Source organism: Cebidichthys violaceus, unplaced genomic scaffold, assembly GCF_023349555.1.
Source record: "Cebidichthys violaceus isolate CVI_PGR_0920_01 unplaced genomic scaffold, fCebVio1.0.p SCAF_14, whole genome shotgun sequence".
In the NCBI taxonomy this organism is placed as follows: Eukaryota; Metazoa; Chordata; class Actinopteri; order Perciformes; family Stichaeidae; genus Cebidichthys; species Cebidichthys violaceus.
The window spans coordinates 16,262,024-16,282,108 of NW_027176307.1; the positions used below are offsets into that span (position 1 = coordinate 16,262,024).

The 20,085-nt window shown below is 42.4% G+C and overlaps 3 protein-coding genes and 1 long non-coding RNA gene across 4 annotated transcripts in view; 2 read left to right on the forward strand and 2 right to left on the reverse strand.

Moving 5' to 3' along the window:
- plekhg3 (pleckstrin homology and RhoGEF domain containing G3) overlaps nt 1–7,672 on the reverse strand; it is a 28,883-nt gene extending 21,211 nt beyond the window's left edge. The window contains exons 1-2 of the mRNA XM_068709168.1: nt 7,614–7,672; nt 4,658–4,732 (exon numbers count right to left, since the gene is read on the reverse strand). Coding sequence (XP_068565269.1) covers nt 4,658–4,706 — 49 coding nt within the window. The 5' untranslated portion in view covers nt 4,707–4,732; nt 7,614–7,672. The remainder of the gene's footprint in view (nt 1–4,657; nt 4,733–7,613) is intronic.
- A 524-nt stretch (nt 7,673–8,196) lies between these two features.
- Nucleotides 8,197–15,012, reverse strand: LOC137870871 (kunitz-type protease inhibitor 1-like). Its single transcript, XM_068708321.1, has 10 exons — nt 14,506–15,012; nt 12,725–12,885; nt 12,459–12,603; nt 10,282–10,452; nt 10,145–10,180; nt 9,733–9,858; nt 9,600–9,650; nt 9,358–9,528; nt 9,027–9,089; nt 8,197–8,700 (listed from the first exon to the last, which is right to left on the reverse strand). Exons 1-10 carry the CDS (start codon nt 14,927–14,929, stop codon nt 8,519–8,521), a joined length of 1,530 nt encoding a protein of 509 aa, XP_068564422.1. The 5' UTR covers nt 14,930–15,012; the 3' UTR covers nt 8,197–8,518.
- Nucleotides 14,989–15,855, forward strand: LOC137870872 (uncharacterized). The gene is made up of 2 exons (XR_011102759.1): nt 14,989–15,079; nt 15,429–15,855. It is a non-coding gene; the product is annotated as an uncharacterized lncRNA (long non-coding RNA).
- Nucleotides 15,856–16,257: 402 nt separating this feature from the next.
- On the forward strand, nt 16,258–19,792 carry LOC137870873 (protein phosphatase 1 regulatory subunit 14B-like). The gene is made up of 5 exons (XM_068708322.1): nt 16,258–16,318; nt 16,955–17,187; nt 18,347–18,421; nt 18,513–18,545; nt 19,640–19,792. Exons 2-5 carry the CDS (start codon nt 16,966–16,968, stop codon nt 19,706–19,708), a joined length of 399 nt encoding a protein of 132 aa, XP_068564423.1. The 5' UTR covers nt 16,258–16,318; nt 16,955–16,965; the 3' UTR covers nt 19,709–19,792.
- Nucleotides 19,793–20,085: the final 293 nt, after the last annotated feature.

Genomic DNA, 20,085 nt, shown 5'->3' on the forward strand with positions numbered 1-20,085 from the left:
ACCGTGACCCAGTACACATCACCGTGAACCAGTACACACCACCGTGAACCAGTACACACCACCGTGACCCAGTACACACCACCGTGAACCAGTACACACCACCGTGAACCAGTACACACCACAGCACGTTGCTCCTCTCTTATGCAACACAGTTAAAGTCAATTAGATCTCTCTAGAAACTACACTACCCATGAGCCTCAGGGTCTGTTGGTAAGGAGACGTCTCCATCCAGAGCGTCTGGATCAGCTGTTGAAGCACCAATCAGACTCTTCACAAAAAACAAGATTTAAGGAACACTTTGTTTACTGTTACTGTGTGTTCATAACTCACTGAATGGAGCTCTTGGATTGGTTGTTATTCACCACACACACACACACACACACACACACACACACACACACACACTCTCTAAAATCCCAGCCTACCTTGAACAGAGCACTGAGACAGAAAGAGACGGGGATCCCATAGAAACCAGGACTCATCTGGTCTGTTCAGGTCTGAGCGTGTTCAGTTCTTAGCGTGTCCAGGTCTGTTCAGGTCTGAGCGTGTCCAGGTCTGTGACAATCTACCTGCAGCTCTGGCATGGGGGGGAGGGGGGCGGGGCTTAATCCAATTAGCCTCAGTGTGAGGAGCAGACCTGCCACCTGCTGGACTGGACTCATGATCTCAGGACTGAATTGTTTTACATTTACAGCTTTTATTGAGGTTTTCTAATGAAGCGTTGAATGTATTTTATGATGACATCACAATGCTTCATCTGATGATAATAATCTGGAGGATAATAAGTGAAGCCTATTGCGTACCAATGATCAATGATTGATTAGTCACTTCCTGTTAGACTGAAAGTTTAACAACAACAATAAATATATTTATGCCAAAGTTAAAGGCTGTAACAACCAATAATAATCAATAATCAATAAAAACATCCTTTATCCATTTATAATGTATCAAACTCCACAGAGAATAAGAGTTTTTGACGGTTATTAGAGACTAAATATAGAAAGATAATATGTAAATGTGTGGACTCCACCTTTTACTTCTCCAGTGAGGGTTGATGGGAAATGTAGTCTGATACAGTCCGTCAGAGTCCATCAGAGTCCGCTAGCGTCCGCTAGATTCTGTTAGTGTCCGTTAGTGTCCGCTAGAGTCCATCAGAGTCCGCTAGAGTCTGCTAGCGTCTGCTAGATTCAGTTAGTGTCCGTTAGTGTCCGCTAGAGTCCGTTAGAGTCCGCTAGAGTCTGTTAGAGTCTGTTAGTGTCCGTTAGAGTCCGCTAGAGTCTGTTAGTGTCCGCTAGGGTCCGCTAGAGTCTGTTAGTGTCTGCTAGATTCTGTTAGTGTCTGTTGGAGTCCACTAGAGTCCATCAGAGTCCGCTAGAGTCTGCTAGCGTCTACTAGATTCAGTTAGTGTCCGTTAGTGTCCGCTAGAGTCCGCTAGAGTCTGTTAGTGTCCGCTAGAGTCCACTAGAGTCTGTTAGAGTCTGTTAGAGTCTGTTAGCGTCGGTTAGAGTCCACTAGAGTCTGTTAGAGTCGGTTAGCGTCCGTTAGAGTCCACTAGAGTCTGTTAGTGTCCGTTAGAGTCCGCTAGAGTCCGTTAGAGTCCGCTAGAGTCTGTTAAAGTCCGCTAGAGTCCGTTAAAGTCCGCTAGAGTCCGTTAAAGTCCGCTAGAGTCCGTTAAAGTCCGCTAGAGTCCGTTAGAGTCCGCTAGAGTCTGTTAGAGTCCGCTAGAGTCTGCTAGCGTCCGCTAGATTCTGTTAGTGTCCGTTAGTGTCCACTAGAGTCCGTCAGAGTCCGCTAGAGTATGTTAGATTCTGTTAGTGTCCGTTAGTGTCTGCTAGAGTCCGTTAGAGTCCGCTAGAGTCTGTTAGAGTCTGTTAGTGTCCGTTAGAGTCCGCTAGAGTCTGTTAGTGGCCGCTAGAGTCCGCTAGAGTCTGTTAGTGTCTGCTAGAGTCCGTTAGCGTCCGCTAGATTCTGTTAGTGTCCGTTAGTGTCCGTTAGTGTCCGCTAGAGTCCGTTAGAGTCCGCTAGAGTCTGTTAAAGTCTGTTAGTGTCCGTTAGAGTCCACTAGAGTCTGTTAGAGTCTGTTAGCGTCCGTTAGAGTCCGCTAGAGTCTGTTAGAGTCTGTTAGTGTCCGTTAAGAGTCCGCTAGAGTCTGTCAGTGTCCGCTAGAGTCTGTTAGTGTCCGCTAGAGTCCGTTAGCGTCCGCTAGATTCTGTTAGTGTCCGTTAGTGTCCGCTAGAGTCTGTTAGTGTCCGCTAGAGTCCGTTAGTGTCCGCTAGATTCTGTTAGTGTCCGTTAGAGTCCGCTAGAGTCTGTTAGAGTCTGTTAGTGTCCGTTAGAGTCCGCTAGAGTCTGTTAGTGTCCGCTAGAGTCCGCTAGAGTCTGTTAGCGTCCGCTAGATTCTGTTAGTGTCTGTTAGAGTCCGCTAGAGTCTGTTAGTGTCCGCTAGAGTCCGTTAGTGTCCGCTAGATTCTGTTAGTGTCCGTTAGAGTCCGCTAGAGTCTGTTAGAGTCTGTTAGTGTCCGTTAGAGTCCGCTAGAGTCTGTTAGTGTCCGCTAGAGTCCGCTAGAGTCTGTTAGCGTCCGCTAGATTCTGTTAGTGTCTGTTAGAGTCCGCTAGAGTCTGTTAGTGTCCGTTAGTGTCCACTAGAGTCCGTCAGAGTCCGCTAGAGTATGTTAGATTCTGTTAGTGTCCGTTAGTGTCTGCTAGAGTCCGTTAGAGTCCGCTAGAGTCTGTTAGAGTCTGTTAGTGTCCGTTAGAGTCCGCTAGAGTCTGTTAGTGTCTGCTAGAGTCCGTTAGCGTCCGCTAGATTCTGTTAGTGTCCGTTAGTGTCCGTTAGTGTCCGCTAGAGTCCGTTAGAGTCCGCTAGAGTCTGTTAAAGTCTGTTAGTGTCCGTTAGAGTCCACTAGAGTCTGTTAGAGTCTGTTAGCGTCCGTTAGAGTCTGTTAGCGTCCGTTAGAGTCCGCTAGAGTCTGTTAGAGTCTGTTAGTGTCCGTTAAGAGTCCGCTAGAGTCTGTCAGTGTCCGCTAGAGTCCGCTAGAGTCTGTTAGTGTCCGCTAGAGTCCGTTAGCGTCCGCTAGATTCTGTTAGTGTCCGTTAGTGTCCGCTAGAGTCTGTTAGTGTCCGCTAGAGTCCGTTAGTGTCCGCTAGATTCTGTTAGTGTCCGTTAGAGTCCGCTAGAGTCTGTTAGAGTCTGTTAGTGTCCGTTAGAGTCCGCTAGAGTCTGTTAGTGTCCGCTAGAGTCCGCTAGAGTCTGTTAGCGTCCGCTAGATTCTGTTAGTGTCTGTTAGAGTCCGCTAGAGTCTGTTAGTGTCCGTTAGAGTCCGCTAGAGTCCGCTAGAGTCCGTTAGCGTCCGCTAGATTCTGTTAGTGTCCGTTAGTGTCCGCTAGAGTCCGTTAGAGTCCGCTAGAGTCTGTTAAAGTCTGTTAGTGTCCGTTAGAGTCCATTAGAGTCTGTTAGCGTCCGTTAGAGTCCGCTAGAGTCTGTTAGTGTCCGCTAGAGTCCGCTAGAGTCTGTTAGTGTCCGCTAGAGTCCGCTAGAGTCTGTTAGTGTCCGCTAGAGTCCGTTAGAGTCCGCTAGAGTCTGTTAGTGTCCGTTAGAGTCTGCTAGAGTCCGCTAGAGTCCGTGCTGAGTCTTCTCCTGAACTACCATCTCCGTCTATTTCGCTCTTCTTCACACTTTAAAGACGTCATCGTGTTCTGATTTATGATGAATTATTTTCACTATTTTCTGATGTTTTTAGAATTTAAATGTTCAGATCAGCTGACGGTGCAGATTTAATTAAGAGACTACAAACTGAACTCAACAAGTACTGGATCAGAACCAGAGTCCATTCACAGATGTTGATAAACTAGACCAGAAGCTGACAGAGACCAGCCAGTAGCTCTTCTGGAGCTTTCAGACAGATCACATGGTCTTCCTCAGGAACCAACTCTCTGTGAAGTACAACTGAGTCCAACAATCAATCGACAAATATTAAGATCAATAAAGATTGTTTTACACTAAAGTAGTTCTTTGGAAAATGTTGTCTGTTTTATAAACAGACGACTCAGAGAGACAGAGAGACAGACAGACAGAGAGACGACTCAGAGAGACAGACAGAGAGACGACTCAGACAGACAGACAGACGGCTATTGTCCTCTGTGTTTCTGGTGTTATTGATGTGAGAGCTGCCGGTTCCCTCCACCAACAACAAGGACTGATCTGTGACAGACAGACAGACAGACAGAGGACTGGACCAAGACTGTCGGTTGGTTTATGAGTTACAACTAAATAGTTTAACTAGTATAAAATAAAATATTTTTTTCCCAACTTTTGTTAAATCAATTATGAACCCTCCGGTTCCCTCTCAGGTAAACACCGTTAGCGCTGCTATCACCGTTAGCCCCGTTAGCTCCGTTAGCTCCGTTAGCTGCACTAGGACGTTCACTCTCGCACCGTAGTAACACAGCGACTCTGTGAGCTGCGTGTTCTGGAGCTTTCACTCACATCTCATGATCTTCCTCAGAGTCAGAGAAACCGTCAGAAATTTTACTTTCAATTGATCGACTGAAAGTTCATCAGCAACTCATCGCATGATCTTCTTCTTCTGTGGTATTAACCTGACTGCACTAGTTCACCGTTACAACGACGACCAGATGAAGAAGAAGAGTTTCTTACCTTCGTCCATCGAGGCGTCATAGGAGGAGCTGTGAGATCCTTCAGGCATCACACAGGAGCCTAGACAGGAACACACTGATGAAGATGAAGATCTGTTACTCTTCATCGTCCTCACTCTGTGTGTGTGTGTGTGTGTGTGTGTGTGTGTGTGTGTGTGTGTGTGTGTGTGTGTGTGTGTGTGTGTGTGTGTGTGTGGTTTGTCCTGTGAGGCAATCATTGACTGCAGGTTTAACGGTAAATCTTTGGGTCTGAGCTGAATGTGTCCCTGAACGCATCACCGTCTGATGACCTTTAATTTAAAGCACCGAGACACACACACACACACACACACACACACACACACACACACACACACACACACACACACACACACACACAGAGACACACACACACACACAGAGACACACACACACACACACACACACACACACACACACACACACGCACACACGTAGATGAAATATGTGAGGATCATAACTGACCAGAGATCAGCAGCATGATGTCAGACGTGATGAAGAACAACGAAACAGGAAGTGATGAAGTTCATCTTTTAAACTTCTCTAACAGTTTAATATTAAGAGGAATACAACAGCTGATCTTCCTCCTGTGAGTGTGTCTGTATGTGTGCGTGTCTGTGTGTGTGTTCTTTACAGTCAGCTGTCTCACGGATGATGAAGGCAAAACAAAAACAAACCTGTGAAAACTGAAGAACCAGAAAGACCGTCTGTAAGAGACAACAGGAAGTGATGTTTATCTCTCTCAAACACTCTGACGCCTAAGGTCTCACTCAGGTCTCACTCAGGTCTCACTCAGGTCTCACTGACGTCTCACTAAGGTCTCACTGACGTCTCACTAAGGTCTCACTAAGGTCTCACTGACGTCTCACTAAGGTCTCACTAAGGTCTCACTCAGATCTCACTCAGGTCTCACTAAGGTCTCACTAAGGTCTCACTGACGTCTCACTAAGGTCTCACTGACGTCTCACTAAGGTCTCACTGACGTCTCACTAAGGTCTCCCTAAGGTCTCACTGACGTCTCACTAATGCCTCACTCAGGTCTCACTAAGGTCTCACTAAGGTCTCACTCAGATCTCACTCAGGTCTCACTAAGGTCTCACTCAGGTCTCACTAAGGTCTCACTGACGTCTCACTAAGGTCTCACTGACGTCTCACTAAGGTCTCACTAAGGTCTCACTGACGTCTCACTAAGGTCTCCCTAAGGTCTCACTGACGTCTCACTAATGCCTCACTCAGGTCTCACTAAGGTCTCACTAACGTCTCACTAACGTCTCACTACCTCCTCACTAAGGTCTCACTGACGTCTCACTAAGGTCTCACCAACGTCTCACCAACATCTCACCAACGTCTCACTAAGGTCTCACCAACGTCTCACCAACGCCTCACTCAGGTCTCACTGACGTCTCACTAAGGTCTCACCAACGTCTCACCAACATCTCACTAACGTCTCACCATGGTCTCACCAACGTCTCACTAAGGTCTCACTAAGGTCTCACCAAAGACTCACTAAGGTCTCACCAAAGACTCACTAAGGTCTCACTAACGTCTCACTAAGGTCTCACTAAGGTCTCACCAACATCTCACTAAGGTCTCACTAGCGTCTCACTAAGGTCTCACCAACATCTCACCAACGTCTCACTAAGGTCTCACTAACGTCTCACTAAGGTCTCACTAACGTCTCACTAGTGTCTGTCTCACTAAGGTCTCACCAACGTCTCACTAAGGTCTCACTAACGTCTCTTAGTGTGTTCCTCTTTTGGTCTTAGATTGTTTGCTTATTGTTGTTTTTAAAGATACTATTCACCTCCTGTCTCTTCCACTCAGGACCAAGCAGCAGACATGGACAGAGTCTTCTCCCTCTGGAACTCTCTCCAAACACATCTGAGACTGCACTGACCTCCATGTTCAGATCAAAACCCACCTTTACAGAACTGCTTTTAGTGTGTGACCATTATTGTGTTCTTATGTTTTTAGTGTGTGTGCAGCAGGTTCAACAATAAAACAAAACAGGAAGATAATAAAACAAGTTTTATAAAAAGTATTAATAATACATTTTATTTACATCAAACTCATCGTGTATATAGATAGCTTTTATATACACGATGAGTTTGATGTAAATAAAATGTATTATTAATACTTTTTATAAAACTTGTTTTATTATCTTCCTGTTTTGTTTTATTGTTGAACCTGCTGCAGTACAACACACACACACACACACACACACACACACACACATCATAAACAACCACACACACACACACACACACAAATATAAACAACCACACACACACACACACACACACACACACACACACACACACACACACACACAGATATAAACAACCACACACACACACACACACACACACACACACACACACACACACACACACACAGTAATAATGAAGTTTCACATGAAGCCTTTACATTAATACATGTTTAGTTGAAGTTCTGTTGGTTTTCATGAACGGTCCACACACACACACCAACAGGTCACAGTAGCTCGTGTGACTCGGTGTGATCCCGGGTTCTGTTCGGTTCTATGTGTTCCACCGTTCTGCTGTGTACGTGGTGGAACCTCAGAGGAGTGCGGGCTGGTTCCGTGTTCCTCAGCTGGCTCTCTCGCGCTCGTAGGGCGTGTTTTTGGTCGCGAGCGGATCAGTTAAAGTTTAAATACACGAAAAAGTAAAAGTTCTGTTGTTGGTTCTGTTATCATATCAACGCCGAATTAAAGATCGATTCAATCTCATTCATGGTGACGAACAGTCCGTGTCATAAGAAGAACGTCTTCTTCAGACAAGCGCGTGATCTTTAGAAGTGAAGATTTGTGAACATCAGTCTAAACGGAACAATCACTTCCGTGTTCTACATCAGAACAGGTCCAGTACATCAGAACAGGCCCAGTAGAAGCTGGAGCTGTGAATGAAACATGAACTCACCTCGTTCTGCTTCAACTTAAAACTTCTTCAGCTTCTGCTCCTCTGCAACTCACTCAACGCTCCGACACTCTGCGCATGCGCCTCATTTCAAACACGGTTCCTCTGAGAACCAGCAGAGGGTTCTCCAAGAACACCTGAGAGGTACTCTCACCTGTACTCACATACTGCAGTAAAAGTACTTATGACACAGTGTACAAATACTCTGTTTCAAGTTAAAGTACAAAGGTATTGGCATCAAAATATACTTAAAGTACAACATGTACCTCTCAGATGTAGTACAGTAAAAAGTACTACATGTACTTTGTGTTTTGGGATACTTTAGTTGTATTTTTTGTAATTTGTTGTTTGAATTTAGTTTTGTCAATAAAGTTTATTTCATTTGGAAAGAAGAAGAAAAACAAACACGTCTGAACACGAGACAAGTTAGATCCTGTTAGACAATAAAAGAAGAGGAGGAGGAGGAGGAGGAGGAGGAGGAGGAGGGGGGAAGAGGAGGAGGAGGAGGCCTCCGTCAACTTGGTTTTTATTGTTATGACGTTAAATGTTACAATATAAACAGAACAAATAATACATATTTAATTATTAATATTAATATCAGATCTTTTTGACGTTTGTCCTCTGAAACAAGTCGGAGCTTGTGTCCAAATACTCTTTATTATATGTATTTATGTATTCATAATAACATGTGAAATACTCTTTATGTATTTAGGAATTTGTTTATTCATAATAACACGTGAAAGGTTTAAAAACATAATAAAGATATTTACATTCTGAACCTGAGACCCGACACATAATATTCATAAATAGATCAAAGAGAACCCGACACACACACACACACACACACACAGGAAGTAGAAGCGAACAGCTGATGGATCACGATGACGTCATCAATGAGAGTCCAGTCCTCACACAGGTTTGGTGGTGCTGTTGTAAACCAGCGTGTCCTGCTCCGACAGCGCCACGTGGGCGGGGCCTGTGGCCACCGGCCTATGGGAGCGCTCCTTCCTGGACTTCAGGAAGCAGTAGGTGAGGACGGCCAACAGAGCCAAGATGGCCACCGACAGACACACGGCCAGGGCGATGTTTCCTAAGGAGGGAGCACACTGTGTACTAATACACCAACGTATACACCAATACTACAACGTGACTCTCACTGTGTACTAATACACCAACGTATACACCAGTACTACAACGTGACTCTCACTGTGTACTAATACACCAACGTATACACCAATACTACAACGTGACTCTCACTGTGTACTAATATACCAACGTATACACCAATACTACAACGTGACTCTCACTGTGTACTAATACACCAACGTATACACCAATACTACAACGTGACTCTCACTGTGTACTAATACACTGTCCGCCATGTTTGTAGTTTCAGACTGAAGTCAAAGTTCTCACCTGAGTCACTTTCGTCCTCCAACTCATGACGTTCAAACAACGCTCTGAAGAACACGTCATGCTCTGTGGAGACACAAGGACACAAGGAGACAAGGAGACAGAGAGACAAGGACACAGGGAGACAAGGAGACAAGGACACAGAGGAAGTAAGAGTGTCAAATAAAACAGTACGTTTTCTCAAACTGCTCTGAATCAAAAAGTACGCAACGTAGTACTTTATGTTACATATTTGAAGTGAACTTTATTGTACTACATGGAAGTATATGGACAGTATATATATATATATATATATATATATATATATATATACACACATACATGTACTTAGTACCTGTCACTCCTTTGCAGGTCTCGCTGCACTTGTCTTCCTTCTCAAAGTTGTTGTTGTTTCCGTCACATCCTCCGAAGGTGAAGCGGGAGCACTTCCTGTTCAGAGGGTCGTAGTACCAGCGAGTGAAGCTGGCCCGACACGGACCGGTGAGGGGGGGCTCTGCACACCGGGCTGGAGGGGGGGGGTTAGCATGTAGCCTGTTAGCAGTGAGAGCTAGTAGGTGCTCAGGGATGAAGACTCACCTTTCCTCTGGTTCACATCGATGTTCAGCAGACGGTTCAAGGTCCGGTTCACTGAGGAAGAAGATCACTGAATGTGTATCTTTGTGAGGACATTGAGTGTGTGTGTGTGTGTGTGTGTGTGTGTGTGTGTTACATTTGCTGCAGTGCTCCTCGTCTGACCCGTTGCTGCACTGCTTCACACCGTCACACTCCAGACTTCTGTCCAGACAACAGTCGCCACAGATCAGCTGATCAGCACGACATGCAGCACCACACACCTCTGAGGACACACACACACACACACACACAGACAGACACACACAGACACACAGACACACACACACACACACACAGACACACACACACACACACACACACACACACACACACACACACACAGACAGACAGACAGACAGACAGACAGACACACAGACAGACACACAGACAGACACATACACACACACAGACAGACAGACAGACAGACAGACAGACACACACACACGTTTAACGTTTACATCCTCATCGTGGTGCAGAGCTGATATGAAGAGGTGCATTGTGGGACTGACCAGCGTTGGGCGGAGTGATGCTCCTCTCTGAAGACGCTGTGATGAAAACACATGAGTAGTATTTAAAGTAGTATTACAACTGCTGTGTGTACCATGTGTACTATGTATACTGTGCGTACTATGTGTACTATGTGTACCTGTAACTCCTCTGCAGGCGGTCAAACACTCGTCTTTGGACAGGAAGTTATTACTGTTGGATTTACACCCTCCAAACAGGAAGTGGTCACAGACGCCTGTCACAGCGTCGTAATGCCAGCGACGAAACGAAGCACGACACGGACCAACCTTCATCGGAGACAGACAGAACACTGAGGAGACAGAGGACAAGTCTCAACGTTAACAGACAGAACGCTGAGGAGACAGAGGACAAGTCTCAACGTTAACAGACAGAACGCTGAGGAGACAGAGGACAAGTCTCAACGTTAACAGACAGAACGCTGAGGAGACAGAAGACAAGTCTCAACGTTAACAGACAGAACGCTGAGGAGACAGAGGACAAGTCTCAACGTTAACAGACAGAACGCTGAGGAGACAGAGGACAAGTCTCAACGTTAACAGACAGAACGCTGAGGAGACAGAGGACAAGTCTCAACGTTAACAGACAGAACGCTGAGGAGACAGAGGACAAGTCTCAACGTTAACAGACAGAACGCTGAGGAGACAGAAGACAAGTCTCAACGTTAACAGACAGAACGCTGAGGAGACAGAGGACAAGTCTCAACGTTAACAGACAGAACGCTGAGGAGACAGAAGACAAGTCTCAACGTTAACAGACAGAACGCTGAGGAGACAGAGGACAAGTCTCAACGTTAACAGACAGAACGCTGAGGAGACAGAGGACAAGTCTCAACGTTAACAGACAGAACGTTGAGGAGACAGAGGACAAGTCTCAACGTTAACAGACAGAACGCTGAGGAGACAGAGGACAAGTCTCAACGTTAACAGACAGAACGCTGAGGAGACAGAGGACAAGTCTCAACGTTAACAGACAGAACGTTGAGGAGACAGAGGACAAGTCTCAACGTTAACAGACAGAACGCTGAGGAGACAGAGGACAAGTCTCAACGTTAACAGACAGAACACTGACAGAGACAGAGGACAAGTCTCTACGTTAACAGACAGAACGCTGAGGAGACAGAAGACAAGTCTCAACGTTAACAGACAGAACGCTGAGGAGACAGAGGACAAGTCTCAACGTTAACAGACAGAACGCTGAGGAGACAGAGGACAAGTCTCAACGTTAACAAACAGAACGCTGAGGAGACAGAGGACAAGTCTCAACGTTAACAGACAGAACGCTGAGGAGACAGAGGACAAGTCTCAACGTTAACAGACAGAACGCTGAGGAGACAGAGGACAAGTCTCAACGTTAACAGACAGAACGCTGAGGAGACAGAGGACAAGTCTCAACGTTAACAGCCACGATTCTATTACAAGTAAATAATATAAATCATGGATTAACTCTTTGATTCATTGTTTGATCGATAAACATAATTTTTTCGATGACTTCATCATTTTGATTGTTTTACTTTCACATGAGACAAAAAAAGCTGCAAATTCTCTGGAAACAGAATAAAACCTGAACGAATTAATTGTTATTATTATTATTATAATAAATAATAATAATTTAAAAAGATTAGTTTTCCTCAGATCGACTGACTCTGATATTTATATGTATGATGAAATAAACCAATAACCCACAGCACAGGGTGTGTGTGTGTGTGTGTGTGTGTGTGTGTGTGTGTGTGTGTGTGTGTGTGTGTGTATTTACAGTGTGTCACATGTTGCTCAACAGTTTTACGACCTGAAACTGGAGCAACAGTCAGATCAGCTCCAACTAGCTGTTGACTGTAAACCGATTGATTGACAGCTTGTTCAACCAGAAACTGATCAGAGATCAATACTCCGATACATCGGCCAATCAGTGATGTGACTCGTCTCAACGGAGATCTGATCAAACGAAAGTCAAGACGAATGACAAAAGCCTCACAGAGCAAGTTGAGTTTCTGTGTGTGTGTGTGTGTGTGTGTGTGTGTGTGTGTGTGTGTGTGTGTGTGTGTGTGTGTGTGGCAGGTATTCCAGTCGGACCAGTTTGCCAGTTGGCGTTAAGGTGTGGACCGTTAGTGTGAAACCACAAACACTGATTCACCTGAACATGTGAACACTCACAGGACTAAAGTAGTGCTTTAATAACTGATCAATGTATTAATAATCTATTCATAAAGCAGTTTAACTGATCAATGTATTAATAATCTGTCAATAGAGCAGTAAAAGACCAGCAGCAGAACGGACTACATTTCCCATGAGCACTCACAGCTGGAGCTCTGGGGCCCGAGAACGAGGACGCTGACGTTAGCAGGACGAGATCGCTGCTCGTTGGAGTCGGTGACGATCAGCTGGAGGACGTAAGAGCCGGGCTGCAGGTGAGAGAGTCTCACCTGGTCAGGTAGCTCTGTGTCCTGTAGAACCATTCAAACACAAATTTATTTAAACTTTATCTGTAGAACAACATTCAAACAGAACTTTATTTAAACGGTATCTGTAGAGACACATTCAAACAGAACTTTATTTAAACCTTACCTCCATGGTGACGTTGCCGTCTCCGCTCTGCAGGGTCCAGTGGTACTTGGTGATGTGGGCGTCGCCCAGTGCCAGGCTCTGGAGGGCCCCGAGAGTCACCGCCTCGCCGGGCTGAATGATGACATCACGGGGCGCTATGGCGATAGGCAGAGCTTCGTCACCTTGGAGACACATAGTGATGTCACAGAGCAAAATGTTAATAAAGAGAAACAATGATCCTCTTTTACAGAAAGTTCATCATCTAAACTCTAAACCAGCAGTCACTGATAGGACCCTGGACCTCCAACCGAGAGATAAATGAGAATTATTACATTTTGACGGAGTGCTTCTATTTTAACCTGCGCAGCTTTTCCAGTCTTTACGGTACTTGTTCATCGGTGCAGGAAACACACCGACCAATCACGTATTGTAAATCACATCACGTGATGCTGCTCAGCCAATCAAACGTGAGTATTCTGATAAACATTCAAGTGTGATTTACACACACAGGAGAGAGACGAGGAAAGACAACGAAGAGTCAGAAGTTATTTCACATAACGTTCTCCAAAAACAGAAAAGTGTAATGTATATAATATCATATCATATAATATAATATAATATAATATCATATAATATAATACATCATATATCATATAATATAATATCATATAATATAATATATAATATAATATAATATATAATATATCATATATCATATCATATAATATAATCACTTCACACCTGAATTAACTGAATTTAAAACTGCAGGACAATTCTGTGAAATTTTTTTTTTATAAAATATATACTGTATACTATATATATATATATAGTATACAATATATATTATATATATATTAATATACTGATATATATATTCATATATTGATATATATATATATTAATACATTGATATATATATATTAATACATTGATATATATATTAATATATTAATACATTGAGATATATATTAATATATTAATACATTGATATATATATTAATATATATATATATCAATATATTAATATATATATATATATCAATGTATTAATATATATATATATATATCAATATATGAATATATATATCAATGTATTAATATATATATATCAATATATGAATATATATATCAATGTATTAATATATATATATCAATATATGAATATATATATCAATGTATTAATATATATATATCAATATATTAATATATATATCAATGTATTAATATATATATATATATATCAATATATGAATATATATATTAATGTATTAATATATTAATATATATATATCAATGTATTAATATATATATATATCAATATATGAATATATATATCAATGTATTAATATATTAATATATATATCAATATATTAATATATATATATCAATATATTAATATATATATCAATGTATTAATATATATATATATATATCAATATATGAATATATATATTAATGTATTAATATATTAATATATATATCAATGTATTAATATATATATATATCAATATATGAATATATATATCAATGTATTAATATATTAATATATATATCAATATATTAATATATATATATAAATATATATATCAATATATTAATATATTGATATATATATATTAATACATTGATATATATATATATATATATAAATATATTGATATATATATTAATATATTGATATATATATTAATATATATATATATATATATATTAATATATTGATGTATATATTAATATATTGATATGTATATTAATATACTGATATATTAAGTATTAATGTATTGATCCAGCTGTGGACTCACCTGAGCCCTGCGGTCCTCTCAGGTACATCTGGAACACGGACTCTCTGATGTAGCTCAGGTAACCCTGCTGGTTCACGAACCTGCACACGAAGCGGTTTCTGTGGATGCAGTCGAACAGGACGCACACGCGGTGCTCTGCCGCTTCCGCTCCGGTGGTGCGCGGCTCCAGCAGCGCCAGGTTGCAGCGCGGGGACCCGCAGCACGCACTCCTGCAGGCTTCCACCGAGCGTACATGCGCAGTGGACAGCAGAGCCGCTCCCTCCTTCACCGCGTCCTCCGCGTCCAGCACGAAGTCCTCCTGCCCGGCGCGGAACGTTCCGCTGCAGTCCGCGTCATCCTCCGCTCCGGTGAGGAGCAGAACGGGGAGCAGGAGGAGGAGGAGGAGGAGGAGGGAGGAAGAGGAGGAGGAGGAGGACGGAGGCATTTTGTGAATATAGCGAGGAGAACACGGGTCTGAAGAGGCTCACAGGAGAAGAGTGAGTCCTCAGGTGTCTCTGCTCAGGTGTGTCTGCTCACAAACAGGAAGAGACAGCAGACACGCCCCTCACAGGACCGTGTCACTGACGTCACTCAGGTGTGGCGACACCTACATTACATTACATTACAGTCATTTAGCAGACGCTTTTATCCAAAGCGACTTACAATAAGTGCATCAACATTGGTAATCAAAAGTCACCAGAAGTCATAAGTACATTTCCTGAAGGAGAAACTGTGATTATCTTTAATAATGATGTTTGATAAAAACCTTTTGATGATGTGTGTTTGTCTTTTATGAAATATGTTTTCTTCTTCTTCTTCTTCTCCTTCTTCTTCTCCTTCTTCTTCTTCTTCTTCTTCTTCTTCTTCTTCTTCTCCTCCTTCTACTTCTTCTCCTTCTCCTTCTCCTTCTTCTTCTCCGTCTCCTTCTTCTTCTCCTGGGTTAGAGATGGACAGAACCGGGCCTCAGTACCTGAAGTCTCCACTGAAGTCAAAGCCACTGAGATGCTCTGGGCAGCGTCTCCTCATGGAGGTGTGAGCGTCGCTTTAAACAGCTGCAGGCTGGAGTCAGAAGAAGCTCTGGAAGCCGCTTCGCTCCATCCAGCTCAGCTTCTGGGGGTCGTCCACAAGACGGGGAACCGGACTACGGATCGGACGCGGACCCGGTCTTGCTGGACGACGTTAAAGAAGAAGAAGTCTGCTGATGGAACCGATGAACCGCGGTGCCTTCAGGGGACGATCCGGTCTAACGGATTGTAAACTATTGGACAGATGAAATCTAAGACTTTTCTTGAGTCTGTTGTACTTTTTGATCTTTAGTTCAGGTTGAAAGTTCAACTTTGACTGATGACTGAAGTAAAAAGATGAGTTTCATGTTTGATACGTATGTTTCTGTGGTTGGAGGAGTTGTTTTATTTCTTGTTTATTTGAATTGATGACGTGACAGTGATCTGTTCTGGATCAATAACAGGAATTTAAAAATCGAAATCTTTTTCTTCTCCTCCTTCTTCTCCTCCTCTTCCTCCTCCTTCTCCTTCTTCTTCTCCTCCTTCTTCGCTTCCTCTTCCTCCTTCTTCTTCTTCTTATTATTATTATTGAAATAGTAAAAATATATATTAGCTACTTTTTATTGAATCTCATTATTTATTCATGAGAAGATGTAAAATACACAAGTGTGTGTGTGTGTGTGTGTGTGTGTGTGTGTGTGTAGGTGGCTACAGGGGGAGGAGTCAGACTACAGGAGGAGGAGTCAGGCTAAAGGAGGAGGAGTCAGGCTACAGGAGGAGACAGACTCCTGCTGAAGCAGAGAGGAGATCTGAAGCAGCAGAGCTGTGAGGTAATCTCATTTATTACAGTATATTAAACCTATTTGTTGTAGTATTAGTACCTGTTACAGTAATAGTAGTATTAGTATTATCAAAGTACTGACATCCTTTACTTCAGTATAATAGTAACACTGTGTAGAATACTTTGCTGAAGTACCAACAGAAGAAACATTAATAACTGATACTTTATACTTCTACTGCAGTACATGTTGTACTTTTACTTTATTATTCTGACAGCTGAAGCTACTTTATAAATACAAAGCAGGAAAGAAGCTGCTGAGACATGAATGTGTCAGCAGTAATATTAATAATAATATTAATAATAATCTACTTTTATTCTGATACTTCAGTACATTCTGTTGATAATACTGCTGATGCACTTTTGTTAGTATAAAGTACTTCCTTCACCACTGCTGATATTAATACATAGAGTATTTGATATAATGTTGGTGCTTTAATCTGAACTGATGTCTTTTAGAAGTTTAATATATGATATCTTAAAAAAATGTTTCCCTCTGAAATATAGAGAAGTAAAAGTATGAAGTAGCATAAATACTAGTACTTGAGTCAAAGTACTGAGTTACTTTTATTTCTCCTGAAAAAAACCTTTTTGTTTAACTTCAATAAATATGAACTGTGATTACTAGAACAAGCACACATGGAAGCCCAACCGAGGTCCCAGCATCCTCGAGTGATGTTCAGGACCCCAAAGGAGCAGGAGGAGGAGAAGGAGGAGAAGGAGCAGGAGGAGAGAGAAAGGCCTCCTCAGCGTCGTCTCGGTAGACTGACCATCAGATACGACCGCAGAGACCTGCAGAGGAGGCTGGACGTGGAGCAGTGGGCGGAGTCTCAGCTGCAGCTGCTGTTTGACTGTGACCAGGTGAGTCAATAAACCTGAACCAGCCCTAACTATAAACCTGAACCAGTTCTAACTATAAACCTGAACCAGTTCTAACTATAAACCTGAACCAGCCCTAACTATAAACCTGAACCAGTTCTAACTATAAACCTGAACCAGTTCTAACTATAAACCTGAACCAGTTCTAACTATAAACCTGAACCAGCCCTAACTATAAACCTGAACCAGTCCTAACTATAAACCTGAACCAGTCCTAACTATAAACCTGAACCAGCCTTAACTATAAACCTGAACCAGCCCTAACTATAAACCTGAACCAGTCCTAACTATAAACCTGAACCAGTTCTAACTATAAACCTGAACCAGCCTTAACTATAAACCTGAACCAGTCCTAACTATAAACCTGAACCAGTCCTAATTATAAACCTGAACCAGTCCTAACTATAAACCTGAACCAGTCCTAACTATAAACCTGAACCAGTCCTAACTATAAACCTGAACCAGCCTTAACTATAAACCTGAACCAGCCCTAACTATAAACCTGAACCAGTTCTAACTATAGACCTGAACCAGTCCTAACTATAGACCTGAACCAGCCGGGACTATAAACCTGAACCAGTCCTAACTATAAACTCGACTCAAGTACAGGACTGTGGTTCAGGTTTTCTAGGAGTTTAATAACAGAGACCGGCTGGAGGTAAAATGACTGTTTAACTCTGAGAGGATTAAAACTGAAATATGAACCAGTCAGCAGCTCTGACACACACACACACACACACACACACACACACACACACACACACTCACTCTCTCTCTCACACACACACACACACACTCACTCTCTCTCTCTCACACACACACACACACACACACACACACACACTCTCTCTCTCACACACACACACACACACACACACACACACACTCACTCTCTCTCTCTCACACACACACACACACATACACACACACACACACACACTCACTCTCTCTCTCACACACACACACACACTCACTCTCTCTCTCACACACACACACACACAGCATTAATAAACTCACTAATGAATCCAGCTGACGTGAGTCGTTTCACCTCCTGATGAGAAAACAAAGTGAATTAAATGAAGTTTAGTTCAGTTCATAAATACAGTTATTGATACTATTGATGAACCGTTACCTGCTGCAGGAGGAAGAGCAGCTGCAGATCGACATCGACGAGCTGCTGGATCTGAGCGACTCGGATCAGAGATCCAGACTCAACGTGAGAGAAACCTCTTTGTTCTAAAGGTAAAGGTACAGGTTCTAAAGGTCTTTCTGAAAGAACAGAAAGTAACAGCTGATCTGTTTTACAGATGCTCCTTCAACAGAGAGGGAAACCAGCGGAGGTAAGAAGACCAGCAGAGACCCTCACAGAACCTCCCAACACGTTCCTCTTTGGGTTCTCCTGCTTTTAAGGTTCTTTGTTTCTACTCGTTGGCTCTGGATAATAAATAATGAGTCAGGAATCATTGAGACCAAAGCTTTTACTAACCAGCTGATGAGAACCATAAGGAACTCAACGTTCTCTGTTCTCTTGAGGTCAGCTGTGCGCAACCAAACAGGGTTCCCCCTGAAGGGCTGACGTTCCACCCAGAACCATTTGCTTCTGATAAAAGGAAAGGATCTTTTCAAGTGTTCCACTAAGAACCCTTTTCATCCAAAGAACCGTTCTTGGAAGAAAGAGTTCTTAAAGAGTTGCTGTTAAAAGGGAACAATGTAGAACAATCACCCAAAAACTGTGATTGTGTTCCACGATGGTTGTGGGTTGAGATGAACCATATCAGTCCAAGTCCTTTAAGGTTCTAGATGAAACCCCTGGAGTAGAAAAGGGTTTTCATTAGAACCCCCTGGGTGGTTCTAGATGAAACCCCTGGAATATGAAAGGGTTCTCTGTAGAACCCCTGTGGGGGGTTCTTGTTAGCACCATTAGACGGTAGGAGGGTTCTGGGTGGAACCATTACACTATAGAAGTGTTCTCCGTAGATTGTTCTAGGTATAACTCTTATTGTTGGGTTCTACGAAGAACCCTCTGAAAGGGTTCCAAGTGGAACCTTGCTAAAGGTTCTATCAGAATTCCAAAAGTGGTTCTCCCATGGTGACGATCTGCCTATATGGTTCTAGTGAGAACCTTTATTTGTAAGAGTTCTAAGTGGTGAGGAGATTTATGAGTCATTGTTGAGTCAAAACGTCTTCAGGAGAAAATAAAAATAAAGATAATAAATTAAAGGTTGTTACATCACCCAAAATCAGAGATGATGTCATCAACATTCATTGATCACATGACTAGTAGCGACCAGTAGGAACCATGAGGACCAGTAGAGGACTGCTCTTTAAACCAGTAGAACCAGTAGAGGACTGCTCTTTAAACCAGTAGAACCAGTAGAGGACCGCTCTTTAAACCAGTAGAACCAGTAGAAGTGTTGGATCTGTTTCCCTGCAGGACTTCATTAACGGCCTGTTGATCCGGATCAAAGGACTCCGCAAAATGTCCCCCCAGCACAGGAAGTGAGGTCATCAACATGAGGCTCCGGGTCCCAAGAGAGGCCGCCGTGGACCCTGAAGGGCCACTGGACTCTCCTGGTTTTATGTTTGTCACTTCGTCATCCTCAGTTTAATAATTATTATTGATTATTGATAAGATGATAAAAATCTGTCTCACTGTGAATCTTCATTCATTAAAATACAATCTACAGTTTAATTTTGTTTGTTTTAATTATAATTGTGTATTTATATAAACATACATATATTTGTATATATTGTATATACACACATAAATATGTGTATACTGTATGTATAAATATATGTACATATTTATGTGTGTATATACTGTATATATGTAGATATAGTACATGTATTTTATAAATAATTACTATACATTTAATTAAT